The 18,545-nt window shown below is 37.8% G+C and overlaps 1 protein-coding gene across 1 annotated transcript in view; it reads right to left on the reverse strand.

Annotated features, from left to right (window-relative positions):
- The window catches only part of znf408 (zinc finger protein 408), a 41,207-nt gene that overhangs the window by 11,447 nt on the left and 11,215 nt on the right, over positions 1 to 18,545 (reverse strand). Inside the window, exons 5-7 of the mRNA XM_051944405.1 lie at positions 9,882 to 10,588; positions 7,561 to 7,770; positions 6,659 to 6,782 (exon numbers count right to left, since the gene is read on the reverse strand). Of these exons, the coding sequence (XP_051800365.1) occupies positions 6,659 to 6,782; positions 7,561 to 7,770; positions 9,882 to 10,588 (1,041 nt within the window). The remainder of the gene's footprint in view (positions 1 to 6,658; positions 6,783 to 7,560; positions 7,771 to 9,881; positions 10,589 to 18,545) is intronic.

The following is an 18,545-nucleotide window of genomic DNA, read 5'->3' on the forward strand; positions in this document are numbered from 1 at the left end:
GCGACACACGGCTGATTTCTGGTCCCGCAGGTCTTTTGTAGCTAGTAGTTTCAGAAGTTACTTTTTCTTCACTTCACACACATTTGAAATAAGGCCCCTCAAGTGCAAACTGGAATTTAAGGAAGAGAAAAAAGTAAAATAAGGAGGATGTTTGAGTCTTTCTTGGTCAAAAACTGCCTCACTGAGCGAGTGTCCTCATGAAGTATGGGACCATTTTCCCAAAGCTGTGGTCTCTTTTTTCTGACACAAAGTTTCAAAAACCTGTTTGCAATACTCGTATATTAAAGGTAAATGTATGTTTTTTTTCACTACAACTGATTTACAGCACCAATTTCATTATTCTTTTGCCACATCCATGAACTATTTTCTGCTTGATAATTTGCCAGATGGAATCACCTGCCAAAAACAACCTTTAATATTAGTGATTACTCCGCCAAGGAACGGCAGAGTTATATGGTGATCAGTGTTTGTTTGTCTGTCTGTTTGTCTGTTAGCACAATTACTCAAAAACGGACTAACGGATTTTGATTACATTTTCAGGGAAGGTCAGAAATGACACAAGGACGAACTTATTAGATTTTCACAGTGATGTGGCTTATAGTCTGGATCCAGGGATTTGTGAAAGATTTCCGTATCATTGCGAGATAGTGGCATAGCATCACTATAACTATGACAACAAGTGAACGCTACATCAGCTGTCTGTTGACGATCATATGATTGTGATGCTACTACAAATCCACCTCTTATTGAGACTTATCCATCAGAAATGAGGAACAAGGAATATATATAATAAGGAACAATTAAATAAACTGTGGGGGTGTTTCTGAATCCCATCAATTCTCACCGCCTGCTACATATTTAGGTCATGCGATTTAGTATCCGTCCATAACGTACACATGCATAACAGACGCCTGTGCTCAGCACAAGGTCATTTTGTTTGTTGATACATGCATATTAAATGGTCACATTCCACTATGTTGCCGTGATTTCTGCCACAAATTTTTTCAAGATTTCAACCGTCGGAAATGACACGACTGAGCAGTCTACCAGTCTATAGCTTGGACACACCGTTTCCTTCAATGGTTTTTATTTAATTATTTTCTACATTGCAGATTAACAGTGAAGACATCAAAACTATAAAAGAACACTTATGAAATTATGTTGTAAACAAAAAAGTACTAACCTTCAGTATTAATCTATTATGTAGAAAATAATACAAATAAATAAAAATAATTGAATGAGAGGGTGTGTCCAAACCTTTGACTGGTAGTGTAAATGGTTGTATTTATATAGCGCTTTTATCCAAAGCACTTTACATGATACATCACATTCACCCATTCACACACTGATGGCAGAAGCTGCCATGCAAGGCGCTAACCACGACCCATCAGGAGCAATTAGGGGTTCGGTGTCTTGCTCAGGGACACCTCGACATGAGCACGACGGGCCAAGGATCGAACCAGAAACTTTCCAGTTACAAGACGGCCACTCTACCCACTGAGCCATGCCGCCCCTGAAAGTAGATACAACACAAGCAAGGATCCTGTCAGGAGAAAACAACCTGAACACAAGTTCAAGTGTGATAAAAGGACCTTGGTGCCTAGAGGCAGTGTGGGAGGTAATCTTATTTTTTCACTGTTTTTTAAATTTAGGGTAAAATTAGGGTAATATAACTACATTTACTTTTAAGCGCTTATCTTTGTCAATAACAACATGTTTTATTGCGTTTTTGTTTTTGTTTTTTTTGGGGGGGGGGTTTCCAGAGTAATTAATGTGATACAGATCTTCCATCATTTGACATGATAATATTTCCACATTTTTTTATATTAGCCCTTAGATCAAGAAAAATTTTTACATTTTTACATGTACAGTGCTCTCCATAATTATTGGCACCCCTGGCTAAGATGTGTTGAAAGCCTTAAAATAAATTCAATTTTTATTGCAGAAGCAATACTCTCACATTGAAAATTTTACAAAAATGCATTATAGGAGAAGATCAGGTGTTGTTTTGTTGGCAAAAGGAGGTTCTACAAACTTTTAACATCAGTGGTGCTAATAACTGTGGCACACATGATTTGATGTAAAAGAATTATTTCTTAATGTGTGATTATTTTCCCACTGAAAAAATGCACTTTAATTAAAGGTTGAATTTTCCCCTTTTACATTGTGGTCCTATATTATTCCGAAAAAAAGCATAATTTATTAGAAGCTAAAGAACACATCTTAACCAGGGCTGCCAATAATTATGGAGGACGCTGTATGTCCCCATAAAAGTTGGCAGTAGTAATATCTTGTCATGGTTGTATAAGACAGATTGTCTAGAATCATGATGTTGGGATACAGCGTGACTTAAAAAATGGGAAAAATACGACCTTAGTGCCTAACAGAACTAAATGTTGTTATTCACTGGAATGTTTACAGACAGTAGCTCAATGCGGAGATTTCAAACCAGGTAAATGTATTAATGTCTCTCGATAATAACATATCTGTGTAATGACAAGTTAATGAGTACTTAGAACCAGACTTACAGTGTGAAGATGGATGCAGGTTGTTACTCTGATAAAATTTGAGGTAAGTTCAATAATTTTTTTTCTTCTTTCACTGATACTTGGTCACATAGACAAGCAAATAGGACTGTTGAAACGGTCAAGTCATGCTGTTTCATTTGATATACACGCCACCTCACTGCAATAATACTCTAAGGACAATATAACTGAGAAGAAAGGATGTGAATTTGGATGTCAACTGCATCCATCAGCCTGTGTTGAAGTGTTGAAGTGCTCAAATTCTGCACCTTTATTGTTTAGCAATTTCATTTTGAATGTCTCTTACAATATTTTTACATCCTTTAATGTTCAAAAATCACATTACTTTTCTCATAAAATGCGTTGCTGCTGCACCTCTTCACTTCATTTCAGCTCCTGTCTTTTTAATTCAGAACTTTTACGTGCACAAAAACACAGCTATATGACAGACTGAGGGAGATTAGGAAACCTAAATGGCAGAATACGGGCTTTGTAATGGTCAAATTAAATCATGTAGAACAAAACAAAGGAACACTGATCTCTCTGAAAGCCACCAGCAGAGACAGAAATCAATCTTCTCATGCAAATCACAAATAGACAGCAAAGGAGGGCATTTTACACCAGTTCACAACATCCCAGTGCTTTAAAGTTTAAACACATCATTGTCTGAGGAGGAGAAAGAAAGAATGAAGTAAAAATGTTTCTATGTGAAGAACGATTTGTTTTTTAAATGCTTATCAGTGACAAGATAAATTGTCTGTAGTGACAACTGACAATTAAAATTTTTAATTGTGACTAACTGCTTGATGTTATGTGATTGATTGCAATTATATTGTTATATATAAAATTAAATGATGAAACTAAAAGTAGTGTATTCTGCATAGTGTATAAAGTACAGGGTTATTCAAAAAGAACGAACCGATTTCATTAGTTCACAAGTGTTCTACTCTCAATCAATTTCTATTTGATGTTTAAGGTCATCGAAAGGCATCGAATAACAACAGCGATCAACTCAGTGGATCATGATATGCTGATATGCGTCTGGGAGGAATTCTCTTACCACACTGATGTTGCCCGTGCTGCAGGTGGTGCTCACATTGAACACTTGTAAGACAGGAAATAAAAGTTGATTGTGAGTAGAATACTTGTGACTTGGCTGGAGTTTTCTATTGCTTTTCCTTATTAAAATATTGTGTAACGAAATCGGTTCATTCTTTTTGAATTACCCTATACTGCTCAAAGAACAAAATAAAAAACACTTTAAACAAATAAAGTGTATTAACGGCAATCTTCCTTTTACACAGTAGTATTTAACATATTTCTAGTAAATCTCAACCTAAACATTAATGTAATCAAAGAAATCAAATAAACCAAAGCTATTTGCCACTGCAAGGGCATTCATGTTTTATCTGGTTTGTTACAAAAAAAAAACAAGTTACCCTCAGAGTCCAGAGCCACAATCATCACATTATAACAGGAACCTTCCCGGCAACAGCAAGCTAACATTTATACATCTGTATTCTTATTTTTTTCTGAACAGGTACCAGCAGAAACATTTTCCTTTTATCAGGGAGTGTTGGAGACTGTAGCTCCTGTGTATGAGTTGCCCACTAGTGATGCGGGTTAAAGCTCATACGTGCCGTCACTTGTTACGATCCTACGAACTTTCCTCAGATCGATATCTTCCATAATACTAATCAGAATGCAGTCTATAGCTAACTATTTCACTGCGGCATTTGTTAGCTTGTCTTGCTTTAGTTTATCTCTATTTCTCCCACACGCTGCATTAAGCCAGTCAGCCGAAGCGTCCCTCCATTGTTAGTTTGGGTGAGACGTGATGACGCCCATCCCAAGTCCTAAACAACATCCATCCCTCCTGTGACCCATGGTTTGCCTGTTTGTGTATTCAGAGCCAGTGAGCAACGAACTTCAACAATAATACGTAACGTTAATGACGCGTTAATGAGCTTAATAATCAGTAGCACAAGCAGATAAAGCCAACAAAATGACAGTAACAGAGGAAATCTATTCAGTTAGCTAACACGAGCCACCTTCAGCTGCTAAAATGTTGATTTGTAAGAGGGAGTTTGTGTTGTTTTGGTTTCAAACATCAGTTATATTGACTCATACTGCAAACAAATCAAGGCCGGGCACTTAAAGTACACATTTCTTTCCCATGTTTAAGGCAATAAACATTTAGCTTCCAGCTTATGTAAGACTCAAAGAACTAAATAAGCATCCACAAGGTCAGTTCATGTTCTATAGAGTTTGCTGCAGCTTATTAAAGAGAACGCAATTCACCTTGACTGGAATAAAAAAGGCGCCTCCAGTAATGTCAGTTGAAGTTATTACATTTTTATGAGAGTTAAATAATGTGAAAAGCATGTATTTCAGCAGAGACGCAAATGTTTGGAGCATTATTGTGCAATATAAGGAGCTCCAGGATGAGCAGATGCATGCGTCACAATGTACGTTTGAAATCGCAGAAACTGATCAGATCGTCACGACTTCAGACTTTCTACAAGCTGAGAAAAGTCGAGGAAGCAGCTCAATAAAATCATATTCAGAAGGAGAAACTCACTGTTGCACTGAGGATAGTTTGATAATATGCAGCTGATCGATGCCTCACATTTAATGAACTACAAATTAATGCAGATTTTGGGTAAAAGCAGCTGGTGATAATCGATTTTTAATATTTTTTCTCTCATCAAACAGTTGAAAAAAGTGGTTGAGTGGTTTTAGGAGCAGCAAATTTAATCCTCTGAATTCTAAGTAGTTTCTGAGTGTGTTTTTTTTTTTTTGCTCCTGCCACATTTTTATTCACAGTTGGCTTATTTCCAGTGCAATATAAAGTCCTGCACCTCTATAGAAACAGCACAACCTTTAGAAATGGCTTCTCTGCATTATGAGAAAAATGAAAATATAAATGTTTAGTTTTTGATTATTTATTTTACAACAATTGTTTGTGGCTCTAAATGCTAAAACTATTTATTATTTTAACAACCTCTACAATATATGACTACACTAGAATTAATCCATAAAAAATCCATCAGTACCTCCAACCTGATCGCCTCCTTTCATCTACAATAACTTTGATATATTTAATGATGCAATGCAATGATTTTTACCTTCATACTATGAATAATTTCAGAGTTACAGGCCCTTCAAGTACACAGGGATGGGTTGAAATTTTGCCTTTTTAAACTTTTTTTTTTACTTTTATGAGCCATCTTAACTTCATAAAGTGCAGGAGTTATCTAGTTTTCAAGGCAGAAAAAACACATCTGAAATCAAATCAAATTTACATCCACTCCAGGTGTCACAATCTAAAGACAACTTCTTGTTTTCCTGAGAAACTTTGAGCAGCAATATTATGGGATACAACACAGGCTAAACAGCAGAACTGTGGCAGTTTATTGTCTCTAACACAGAGGGATAGAAATGACCACTGGTGCCCTGGACGTGTTTTCTGTTTTCCGATAATTCAGTGGAGAAAACAAGAAAAAAATGCCTTTTAAGTCAACTTTCAGGGGGCATATCAGTATGTGGTTGATCAGAACAAATGGGCAAATGAAAGGTCTCCTTTCAACCTACATTTTTATACCAGGATCATCTTCTATACCTGATTCCTTCAGTGTGAAGATTATTTTCTAATACTGGTATATTTTAACACTCAGGACTGTGTTGGTGTTTCCATTTTTTATATGTATATCGATCAAACCAGTTTGCAGCTCGCAGAACTTGTCTGAGAGTCTTCCAGATTCTCATCAGATACTGTTCAGGTCTTTTAATTTGTTCGGTCAGCCCTTTTCTGTTGTTAGATTGTGGTAAAAAGCAATGATGTGCAGTCTTGGTATCCGACACTTGTATTTCCTATGGGGCAGGACAATGATCGAGCATGATAATAGTTATCCAATTTCACGGACCGCTGGAAAGTTCAAAATGTGATGATTCTCTCTGTTTTTACAGTGTGTAGCTCTGATAAATGCTGCTGTTTGGTCATATTTTAAACGATAACAGGTTTTGAGGTTAAATGTGGATCTGTTGGCAACATCTGGCCGAGCAGCATTTGCAAACTAAGAACTCTTGACTGCTGATGAAGCAACTACAGCACCTGGATCTCTTGACTTTACCTTTCTGGCTGAAGCTCTTCCCACAGTGCTGACAGATGTGAGGTTTCTCCCCGGTGTGGAGCCTCATGTGGTTCCTGAGAGAGCTGGAGTTGGCCAGCAGCTTGGGGCAAACTGTGCACTGCACCTGGGGCAGAGATTTAAAATCATGCAGCATGTGTCGGGGTGAAGCTGAATTGTTAGGGGCACACTGACATGGACAAACATCCATCCATTATCTATACACTGTTTAATTCTCATGAGGGTCCTGGAGGAGCTGGAGTCTATCCCACATGACTAGGGGAAAAAGGCTGGGGACACCCTAGACAGATCACCAGTCTATCAAAGGGCTACATATAGATACAAACAATCACACTTGCATTCACATCTACAGACAATTTACAATCACCAATTAACCTCAGTGTGTTTTTGGACTGTTGGAGGAAGCCAGAGAACCCGGAGAAAACCCACACATGCACTGTGCAGCCCATGGACAAACAAACTAGGCCAAAACCTTAACTGCACTTCATTCCCCTGCTCCCTTTCTTCCATCTTTACACCAAGCACAGCATTTCTTCTTTCCTTCGTTATAAATACTTAAACTTTAAACTGATGTTCAAGGAGGAAAAATGAGACTGGCATGCAAATTTAAAGATGTGAAGGATTCTAAAATTTGGTGCAGAGACAGAAACTTTTTTTTAAAAAAGAAAGTCTATAATAGCCGCAGGGGGGGAGGAATGTGAGGCAGCAGCAGCAATTTAAATTATTCCCGTTGGTCAGTTCAGATTTCAGGAGAGCTGCTGCTGTTGAAAAATGAGTCCATTTAGCTGCCCCCCGTCCTCCTCATTAAAACAGCTGTAATATTAAAATGTCACCACAGATGAGCGAACAAGCACTTAGCAGTGGTGTAGAAAAGTCCTCCTTACCTTTGGCGGCTGCGTGTAAATCATTCTGCTGCAGTGAAGCATGCGGTGGATGCGCAGGGAGGGGCGGCGAGCGAAGGCTTTCCCACAGTGTTCACAGGTGAAGGGTTTCTCCCCAGTGTGGAGGACCATGTGCTCCTTCAGGTCACGTTTCAGGCCATACGACTTCTCACAGTGAGGGCAGGAGAACGGACGCTCTCCACGGTGACTCATCTGTAAATAATACCATTAATGTTTCATATAATACACATTAGTACTGCAGCTATCTTGCAACCAAATACATTTGGACGAATACATGGAATGTTTGTTCAATCTTCTGTTCCTTGAAACCTGTCAGTGGGTCTGAAAAGCATGTTATTTTAAAAATAGGCCAGGATTACACCATTTACTAGAACCACATATTGTGAAAAGAGAAAAAGTCTGCAGATTTTCAGCATTTTTATGATACAAGACATGTATTTTCATTGGGAAAATTGGACAACTCTGAGCCTTAAACTCTGATATTACATCAAAACCATGATTAAAAAACGATGGGCTTCACATCACAACTGAGAAACCACGACTGACTCAGCTTCGACCAACCTTCTCACGATACTTGAACGTGTCGTCGATTCCTTTAGAAAAATGAACCAAAAATAAACGTAAAATGCTGATATTTCATCAAAATCACTGTATTGTGCACTAAAACCTCATCTCATTAAAAATCTGACCAAATAAACCTGTTTAAATCACATCTTGTAAATAAGAAATTTAAATCTAGAGAGGTTTGCAGTATTGAAACAAATTTGAGAAAACAGATGCTCCTGTGGTGACTAACAAAAATTATCATTAATATTTCATAAAATGAATTAGTTGCTGCAGCTATTGTATTGCAAATATGTACTGTATGCACATCTTGGTACCAAATAAATTTTATTACTGTAAAGCTAAATGTTTGCTCAACACGCTGAGCAATGAAACCTGCCAGTGGAAATGTAAATAAAAAATAAGCATATAAAAAATTCTGATTGACTCTGTCAAGTGAGAATAATTCAGGAATTATTTGGCTGAACTGCAGGTTGTGTTTACACAGAGCAGAGAGGAGACGAGTAAGGAAAAAACTTAGAACGGACTCTTCCTGGGGTGACTCATCTACAAACAACACAATTAATATTTCATAGAACATCTGTTAGTACTCCAGCTATTGTTGGAGCTAAATTTCTATTCTGCACGATTGTTAATCTCCTGGACATCAAGGGAGTAATCGATGAAACAAAAACACCACTGGTGTGCATTTCTGAGCACATTTTTGTTGTCAAGTGCCTTTTTATTTTCCTGTGGAGAGCTGTGCAAAGAGGATAATTATGGCAGAGAATGTTTCAGTGGAAACATCAGCAGTAAACATGAGCTTTTGGTGTCAGTCACTCAGAATCAAAGGCCTCTTTGTGGATTTTGCGCTACGGATGAAAAACCAAACACAGAGGCATCGGCTTAAAAAAATATAGAGAGCAGCAGAGATAGAAGCAAGGAGGATTTTAGCTTATCACAAATAAATCATTTTTCTGTAAATGTCACCTGTATTTAAAAAAAATTGCACCACTTAGATGCCATAAATATGTGACGAAACCATTACATGATAAAATATTTTGTCCAGCTGTGAGCACTGACAAGCGTTTCAACTGGAAGACGTAGTGATCTGTACATCTTTACCAAAACATTACAATAAGGTGGAAGAAAACATTTGCTCAACTCTCTGAACCTTAAAAACAGCCAGTGGGTTTGAAAAATGTGTTCATGTATTTGGGACAACCTGGGACCATTTTGAAAAATCCTGTTTATGTTGATTTTTTCAGTTTTTGTATAATAAATATTAGTTGAAGAAATGTAACTTTCATTTTATCGTTTTCTTTTGTCCTGTGAACACCCCCACGTTTTCACTACTTTGAACTGTCCCAACCTAACAGAGACTGCAGGTCGTACTTTTTTAACGTTTACTGAATGTTTAATCCTCATCAGTACACCTGGGGTCCATGCAGACCTCAAGAATATTTAACTTGTCATATTTTTAATCTGCAAGTTGGATTTTTCAGTCTCTGTAGGTAGTCGTTATCCACATAGTTGCTTCTAGCAGCAAAAATCCAGGATTACTGCAGCTCTAATCGGAACTGCACAACGTCTCACATTATTGAGGAACAAACCACAATTGAACTTCACAGTCATCGTTGCTGTTAGTGTTAATGTTGTTGACTAATTTACTTTTCAGTTGTAAAAGAAGAAACAAAGAAATAAAAACAAATGAAGGAAACTAAAGTGACTTTTTTCAATAATCCAATCACATCCTCTACCTGATGGGCTCTGAAGCTTTCGGCCGAGGTGTAGCCTTTCCCACACTCCTGACAGCGGAAGGGTTTCTCGTCCGAGTGGCTGAACTGGTGTTTTTTCAAGTGTCCGATCTGGTAGAACTTCTTTCCACAGCTGGAACATCTGTAGCGTCTCTCTCGGACCTGTGGATGCCACATGGACGCTGCTCTGGCAGAACCCAGAGCTGTGATCACCTCAGGATCCGGGTTTAGTGTCTTTGTGGAAACCCTGGCAGATTCGGTTGAGCTCCCGGTTTCTCCTTCAGTCTGTTTGGGTAAATCAGGGCTGGATGGAGGTCTCTTCATCCGGCTGGTCAGGCAGTGAACCCGTCGTGGTTTAGCAGCCAGACGGGAGCTGCAGCGGACAGGAGGAGGTTCAGAGAGGCTGGTTTCAGAGTTCAAAGCAGTCGGGACGCTTTCTGCTGGGTGTTTGTCAGCTGTTGGATTGTCTGTGCTGCTGTCCTGATGTCTGTCTCCACCTGGACTCGATTCAGACAGGCTTTCATTGACTCTCCTTTTCTTCCTGGGTGCAGTCGGGTGACTCCTTTTGATGCCTTTGCTGGGATTTCTAAGCTGTTCCTCCTCCTCCTCATTCTCCTTCTGTTTCTTATCTGCTCTCTCTTCCTCCTCTTGAATGATCGGCATGTCGGTAACCACAGTCTCTGGGCCTTTTGTCTGCTCCACTTTGTCTTCTGTCCCAAAAAAACAAAAATACAGTGTCATTTATAATGTAATATACTAAACAATCCTTTATTCCTGTCTCTCAAATGTGGAAAAAAGAAGGATTTGCTACTTTTCTCTGCTTTATATCTTTGTGAACTTAACATTTTCGGGTTTTAGATTTTTGTTTTGACAAATTGGAAGAAATGCTGTCAGGCTGTGGGAGCTTGTGACTGACATCATTCACATTAGCTGTCAATTTACTTGCTCTGCACAGGGACCATACTAGGAATTGGTCTGCAGCTTGAGCCAGTTAAACCTCTTTTTCCATTATTGTGTAAGGGATATAGCTCTCTAGATATGAAAGAAGCGGCCAAGAATGGTGCGTTCCTATTTATAAAGCTATTCTTGGACTGCTTTATTCATATCTGTGGAACTATATCAATCAAAAAAGTACAGAAAACCACTTCTTTATTCGTGCTATCTGTTCCCAAAGTCCATTTTAAATTGGAAAAAAGGGACATTTAGGCACACTGCCTCCTTCGCTCGGATCATCTTCAAAATTTCCTGAATCTTAAAGAATTGATTTAAAAAATGGATTCAAGGTGACTAAATATGACTTGGAGGCAGACACATTTGGATGTTGTACATAATTACCAACATTGCTGAATTATGACATATATTTTTGCAACTCTGCGTTACTGTAATACTTGATTAATCTATAAGTAAATGTTATTTATGTTGTGTTATGCCTGTAACCTGTTCGTTGTGCAGTTTTCTGTCTTGGCCAGGACGCTCTTGTAAAATAGATTGTTAAGCTCAATAGGTCTTTTTCCAGGTTAAATAAATAAACAAATGCATAAAAAAGTAAAAGTAGGTCACTAAAACTGAATTACTGGGTGCTATATTAGATAATTTACCGTCTTGGTTCGACCGCATTGATTTCATCTTCGTCTCTAAAATGGGAAAAGGCGTTGCTATCTCATGGTAAAGCTCTGCAGCTCCTGTTATGATTGATGTTGTTTAGTCACTTGTTCTATTACACCTGGAGTTCTGCCCAGTTACATCTTCAAGTGCTACTGAAAAAACATCAGAAAAATATTCAAACTGTACAGAACAGAGCAGCCAAATTAGTTCTGTGTGGTTCTTTCTGTACGAGCATATGGCAGATGCATAAACTCACCAACATCCTGACTAACTGTGGTGGACAAATGAAAGTCAAGTGAAGCAGAACTACATCGAACCTCTTCAATGAAAAATGCATACAGTGAGTACGAAGCTCTCAGCCTGCTAGCGGTGGCCTCACACTTGTACTACAAGCTGGAGAGTGGCATCCATCTACTCATTTAACTCTCAACAAGAAATCTGTGCTTTTGGCAAAATGGTCTTTACTTTGCGCATTATATGGGCCTTTGCAGAGTGACTAGACACCACAGTAACCTTGACTGGTCCTTGTACAGTAAAGACAACAAGTTTGCATTACCATGTATGATATAAATCTATCCAGACATTTGCGCATAGATTTTATTTACTTGTAGAATTTATTTTAAATTATTTTATAAACTATTTTTTATCTGATTTTATTTTATTATATCTTTTTAATTTATTTTAATTTTATCTAACTATATTTTTATTTCGGTTGTGTAAAAGCAATAAGATTGTCATTACTCAGGGTAACCACTGTGTTTCTGCTGTGTATATGACAATAAAGTTCTTGAATCTTGAATTTTGAATCTACATTTTCTTGCTTTTTATGCCCCTCTGAAGAACAAAAGTACAATTTATGCTTGTGTAAATTAAATCTAAATGAATAAAATTGGTTAAAAAATGTAATTGCTATTAGCAAACTCAAATCTTCATCTTATTGCTGAAGCATTTCTGTGTATGTAACATACTTGATGAATGAATTATGTGCAGCAAGTTGTTGAAGATACATTCAACACGGTGATCATCTTTCTAGTGTTCTTCTAGTATGTGAAAAACAAATAGTTTATAGAGGTTGTATAAATATAAATAGTAAAATATCTACAGCACATAAAGCCACATTTATTCCAGTATTCATAACACCTGTGGATCCAATTTGTTAAAATTTTTGCTAAATAAGTACAGAAATTCCACTTTCATGTTTGTCTTTTTGCATGATTTATAGCATTATATCAGTGTCATTCTGCACATGTTTCAGCTCTCTCAGCTTCCAGTCACATTGTGTTGTTTCCATAGAGCTGCAGGACTTTATATTGCAGTGAAAAATAAACCCACAGTGAGTAAAAATAACACCCAGAAACCGCCTACTGTTCTGAGGGTTAATATGGCACAAATATTGTCACTTACTCTTTATTCATTGTCATTAATAATATTCACATAGTTTGCTTTGTGTGATGAAAATGAAATGTTTCCTCCTCTGGGGTTTATCTTTCTAATAAAATGTTGAAAAAAAATGCATTTAATTATCCTCCGTGATTCATAATCCACACATATTTTTTGCAGATATGTTCTGTATGTACTGAATGCTCATTTGCATGTGTTTAGTTAAATTTTATCATCTCTTTTCTGTGTTTACCACTGAGGGATTTCTGACATTTACATTCTATAGTACCTCATCGCTCATTCTTGCTCTTCCATTATTTATCACTCGTTTAAAATAATCTTTCATCCACCTGTTTTTGTATTCCTGCCTCCATTACAGTTGTCTTTCCTCCCTCTAAATCCAATTAATATTTCCCACCACAACCATGTTCGCTTCCCCTGCAGGGACCAATTGCCTCTTATCTTATTATCTTCCATTTAGTATTCATAATTGTTTTGGAGATGCATTTAAGATTTATAGGCTCAATCTGTTTGAATCGGCGCACTACAAGAGCAGGAGTATAATAAGATATCCACAGTCTGCTGCTGCTGGGTATTTTCTGCATGAAGCTCCTCCGTAATGTCCTATCAATCACAGTGCATAAACCAGAAATAATAAAAGATTAGCAGAACTGGAGAGCATATTATTTAATGTAACAAATGGCCTTTAATGATTCTGTTTTCCTGCCCGGTCTTTCCGTTTAATTGAAGCATTTTGTGTTCGCCAGAAGTGATTCATCCTCTAATTATTCATCCTCATTTTTCTTGTGTTTCTGCTGACTAGAGAGGTTTCATCAGAACAGAGCTAAGAACCAACAGATGTCAGTGATGTTAAAAAATGTAGAGATTTCATCACTGAGCTGGTCGGTGAAGTCGTCCATCTACTGAGAACTTTCCGTTAAACTGTAACTGCAATTATAAGACTGGATGGAAAATTAAGTTTCGGGATCAATGAATGAAGTTCACTGAACTACAGCAGAGTTAAAGGACAAGTTTAAATAAATTAATACGCAGCAGACTAAAGCAAAGAATCCGTCCATTACACCTCTTTTGTAATCTATTCCACCTCTATCACCTCTATTAGTGGTAGCACCACTAATACTTAAATGAAAGGTTATTGTTGTTAAAGTCGACCTAATTAATAATTCTCTTCTTAATTATTTGTGCTGAAATGATGATCATTATCAATCTAAAGCAGCACTCTTCAATAAAATCTGTAAACCATATAATTTATAATTCCTGTCCTGCTTCTTCCATGTCTCGTCTGTATCTAGCTGTTGTAACATGTAAATTTCCCTGGTGTATCCTATCTTTTTTTAATTGTATCATACTATATCGTATCATATCTTAAATGATCTTATCTTAAACAATGCCAAACAGTGACCAAGTGTAACGTAAAGCTGGAAATTGATAAACATTGTGAAGCATTTAGCAGCTAAAGGACCAAAGATTTATTAGAAGATGGTGGAGACCAAAGCAGAGCGAAAAGGGAAGGGAATATTGAACTATATTTGTTAGTCAGTTACACAGAAACACCTCTAAATGAATACTGCGGTTGCTCTGTCAGACCTTTTCCACCAAACTCGTTTGAGTACTGGTTTGAAGTCGATAATTTTGATCCAGGTCTTCCTAAAGAACCAGATCTTTGTCAGGAAAAGTGGTCGTAAATCAACACTTTCCTGGTCTACAATCAAGAACATCTTACTGCTACTGCTAGTACTAGATTTAAAACAAAACATGGAGAAGCAGCATTTTGTCATCATGCAGATCTGGAAAAACCTCCCAGCTGACATTCAATGGGCCCCAATTTTGACCAATTTCAAGTCGAAGTCCCTATTTTGAATTATACACACGTGGACAAAATTGTTGGTACCCCTCAGTTAAAGAAGGAAAAACCCACAATTCTCACTGAAATCACTTGAAACTCACAACAGTAACAATAAATAAAAATTTATTGAAAATTAAATAATCAAAAACAGCCATTACTTTTGAATTGTTGATTAACATAATTATTTAAAAAAACAAACTAATGAAACAGGCCTGGACAAAAATGATGGTACCTCTATAAAAGATTGAAAACTATTTGACCAGAGTGACATGATTAACTCAGGTGTGTCATTTAATTGACATCACAGGTGTTTCCAAACTCATAATCAGTCAGTCTGCCTATTTAAAGGGAGACAAGTAGTCACCCTGCTGTTTGGTGAAAAGGTGTGTACCACACTGAACATGGACAACAGAAAGCGAAGGAGAGAATTGTCCCAGGACATCCGAAAAAAAATTATAGACAAACATCTTAAAGGTAAAGGCTATAAGACCATCTCTAAACAGCTTGAAGTTCCTGTGACAACAGTGGCTCATATTATTCAGAAGTTCAAGACCCACGGGACAGTAGCCAACCTCCCTGGACGTGGCCGCAAGAGGAAAATTGATGACAAATTGAAGAGACGGATCGTTCGAATTGTATCCAAAGAGCCCAGAGCAACCTCCAAAGAAATTAAAGGTGAACTCCAAGGCCAAGGTACGTCAGTGTCAGATCGCACCATTCGTCGTCGTTTGAGCCAAAGTGGACTTCATGGGAGACGACCAAGGAGGACACCACTGCTGAAAAAAACTCATAAAAAAGCCAGACTGGAATTTGCAAAAATGCATGTTGACAAGCCACAAAGCTTCTGGGAGAATGTCCTTTGGACAGATGAGACCAAACTGGAGCTTTTTGGTAAGGCACATCAACTCTATGTTCATAGACTCAAAAACCAAGCATACGAAGAAAAGAACACTGTCCCTACGGTGAAACATGGAGGAGGCTCAGTAATGTTTCGGGGCTGCTTTGCTGCATCTGGCACAGGGTGTCTTGAAAGTGTGCAAGGTACGATGAAATCTGAAGACTATCAAGGCATTCTGGAGAGAAATGTGGTGCCTAGTGTCAGAAAGCTTGGTCTCAGTCGCAGGTCATGGGTCTTCCAACAGGACAACGATCCAAAACACACAGCCAAAAACACCCAAGAATGGCTGAGAGAAAAGCGTTGGACTATTCTAAAGTGGCCTTCTATGAGCCCAGATCTGAATCCCATTCAACATATGTGGAAGGAGCTGAAACATGCCATTTGGAGAAGACACCCATCAAACCTGAGACAACTGGAGCTGTTTGCTCATGAGGAGTGGGCCAAAATACCTGTTGACAGCTGCAGAACGCTCACTGACAAATACAGAAATCGTTTAATTGCAGTGATTGCCTCAAAAGGTTGTGCAACAAAATATTAAGTTATGGGTACCATCATTTTTGTCCAGCCCTATTTCATTAGTTAGTTTTTTTAAATAATTATGTTAATCAACAATTCAAAAGTGATGGCTGATTTTGATTATTTAATTTTCAATAAATTTTTATTTATTGTTACTTTTGTGAGTTTCAGGTGATTTCAGTGAGAATTGTGGGTTTTTCCTTCTTTAACTGAGGGGTACCAACAATTTTGTCCACGTGTGTAAATTCTAACTTGCAAATCCTTTACTTTATGTAAAAAATGTACTCTGTCTTTACTATGTTGTAATGCAATTTGAACTGCCCTGTGAATGAAATGTACTTTTCCAAATGAAACTGCCTTGCCTTGTGCCAGAGCACAGTAATCATGACTAACAAGACCAACTTTAACATCATGGCTGCTATTTCTGCAAAAAAACAAGTTATTGCAGCTTCTAGCCAACTCAATGCAAAGAAGAAGAAAATCAAAAAAAGGAGGAGGTGAGACTTGCAATTTTTTTTGTGGTCAATAACTCATAACCAAAAAGTAAACAATGTTTTCTTGGTTATTGACCACAAAGCAAAGTACAAATCTAACCTCTTTCTCTCCTTGGATCCAAAAAAACAAGAGTTTTTGAGACCTGTATTTGTAAAGCAGTAAACCTCAGGCTACCTGCTGGCATCTGCTTTCCAGAAGCTATAAAGCTTCAGTATGATGGTGAAATCTAAGCAGCAGTGTGTGGAGAGATGATGAGGTCGTTATGTGTCTAATTATCTCTGCTGTTCAATGGTTTCATATTCCCAGCCGGCTTTTGTAAGTGTCGCTGCAAACACGTTAACAAACACTGACAACTGTTTGCTGTGACGTTCATAAACACCAACTGGAAATATTAAAACTACTGAACAGCGAGGAAAACTTTCCAGCAGTGTTCCACGAGAGAGATGGTCTGTCTCCTTACACTGAACCAAAAATAATGAGCTGCGAAACATTTAAAATGCATCATTCAGCTGAAAAGAGATGCACAGTTGAGTTTTACTTCTCAGCACCACTATAACCGACCCTTTTCACATTACACTTTATCATTTTACTCATAAAAAAAAATAATGATTTTGCAGCTTTAACTCAACCAGAATCAGACACATTTATCTTGGAGGGTACACAATGAAAACACATTCCTCTGGAAGTCATTATTATCTAACTTTAGGGCACATTTTTTGCAATTGTTTTACATTTGCACCCTACATTCTCTATGAGTCAGTCGAATAATGCAAGTAGGGTTTCAGGTTTTCTGGAATCACGGTGTTTGGTTGGACATTGCAGAGTCAATATCTGCTTGATGGAAATACATTTGCAAAATGAAGAGGCTAGTTTCAGTCCAACATTTCTTTGTCGTGAAAGCCACATCTTTATACTAACAGATCGAAGGGTACAGTATGTAATTAGTCTTGGCTTCGTCAGACCAGCTGTCCAATCAGAGAGGACTGGGCTTTCCAGGAGGAGGGTTTTAAAGAGACATAATCTAAAATGAAATATATAAACATCATAGTAGATTCCACAAATCAAGTCATAAGCTTGTAAATGTGCAGAATATGTGGTCTTTAAACCTGCATTCTATCAAACAGCCAGCAGGGGGCAACTTGTCTGATGCTGATTGTATAGAAGTCTATGAGAAAACAATCCTTGTTCTCACTTCATGTGGCATCTCAGTAAATGTTTTCCTGAGGAGTTCATGATCTCAATTGCTGGTTTCAAGCCTCCTTCAATACAGAATGGTGTTTTTTTTAGTAAATTATGGCCCCACTGAGAGGAAAGTAGACAATTAAATGGGTTATGACTTAGTGTATGGCTCCTTGGGGATTGACAAGTCACTAATATATACCGATCAGTCACAACATTAAAACCTCTTATACCTGCTGCCAAAACAGCTCTGATCATTGTTACATAAACATGGGACCTCGATGCGTGTCCTGTTGTATCTGGTCCTGGGACATTATCATATAGGCTGCTGGATGGGGCCTTTATGGATCGGACTTGTACCAGTAAAAACTGTACCGGCACAAAAATATGATCTAGTCCACCTTCAATCCATCTAAGCATAGAGGCATTTGTTCTGGACTTGGTCTGAAGTAGCAAAGAAACACACTAAAATCACATTTTTTTTCATTGTAACACAGAAAATAATGGTTTTGCTAACTTAAAAATATGTTTTAAAGAGTATTTCGCCTTTGTAAGACAATCTGTTCCAGATTTGACCCATGTATGCTTGCTGGATTTTAATTTGGATCTGGTTTCATGTGGCCCAAAAGCAAAAATAAGACAGTGACGTCACGGTGGCCACCATCACTTACAGTACCGTTCAAAGGTTTGGGGTCACCCAGACAACTTCATGGTTTCCATGAAAACT

The sequence above is a fragment of the Acanthochromis polyacanthus genome, chromosome 2 (genome assembly GCF_021347895.1).
Source record: "Acanthochromis polyacanthus isolate Apoly-LR-REF ecotype Palm Island chromosome 2, KAUST_Apoly_ChrSc, whole genome shotgun sequence".
NCBI classification, from domain to species: Eukaryota; Metazoa; Chordata; class Actinopteri; family Pomacentridae; genus Acanthochromis; species Acanthochromis polyacanthus.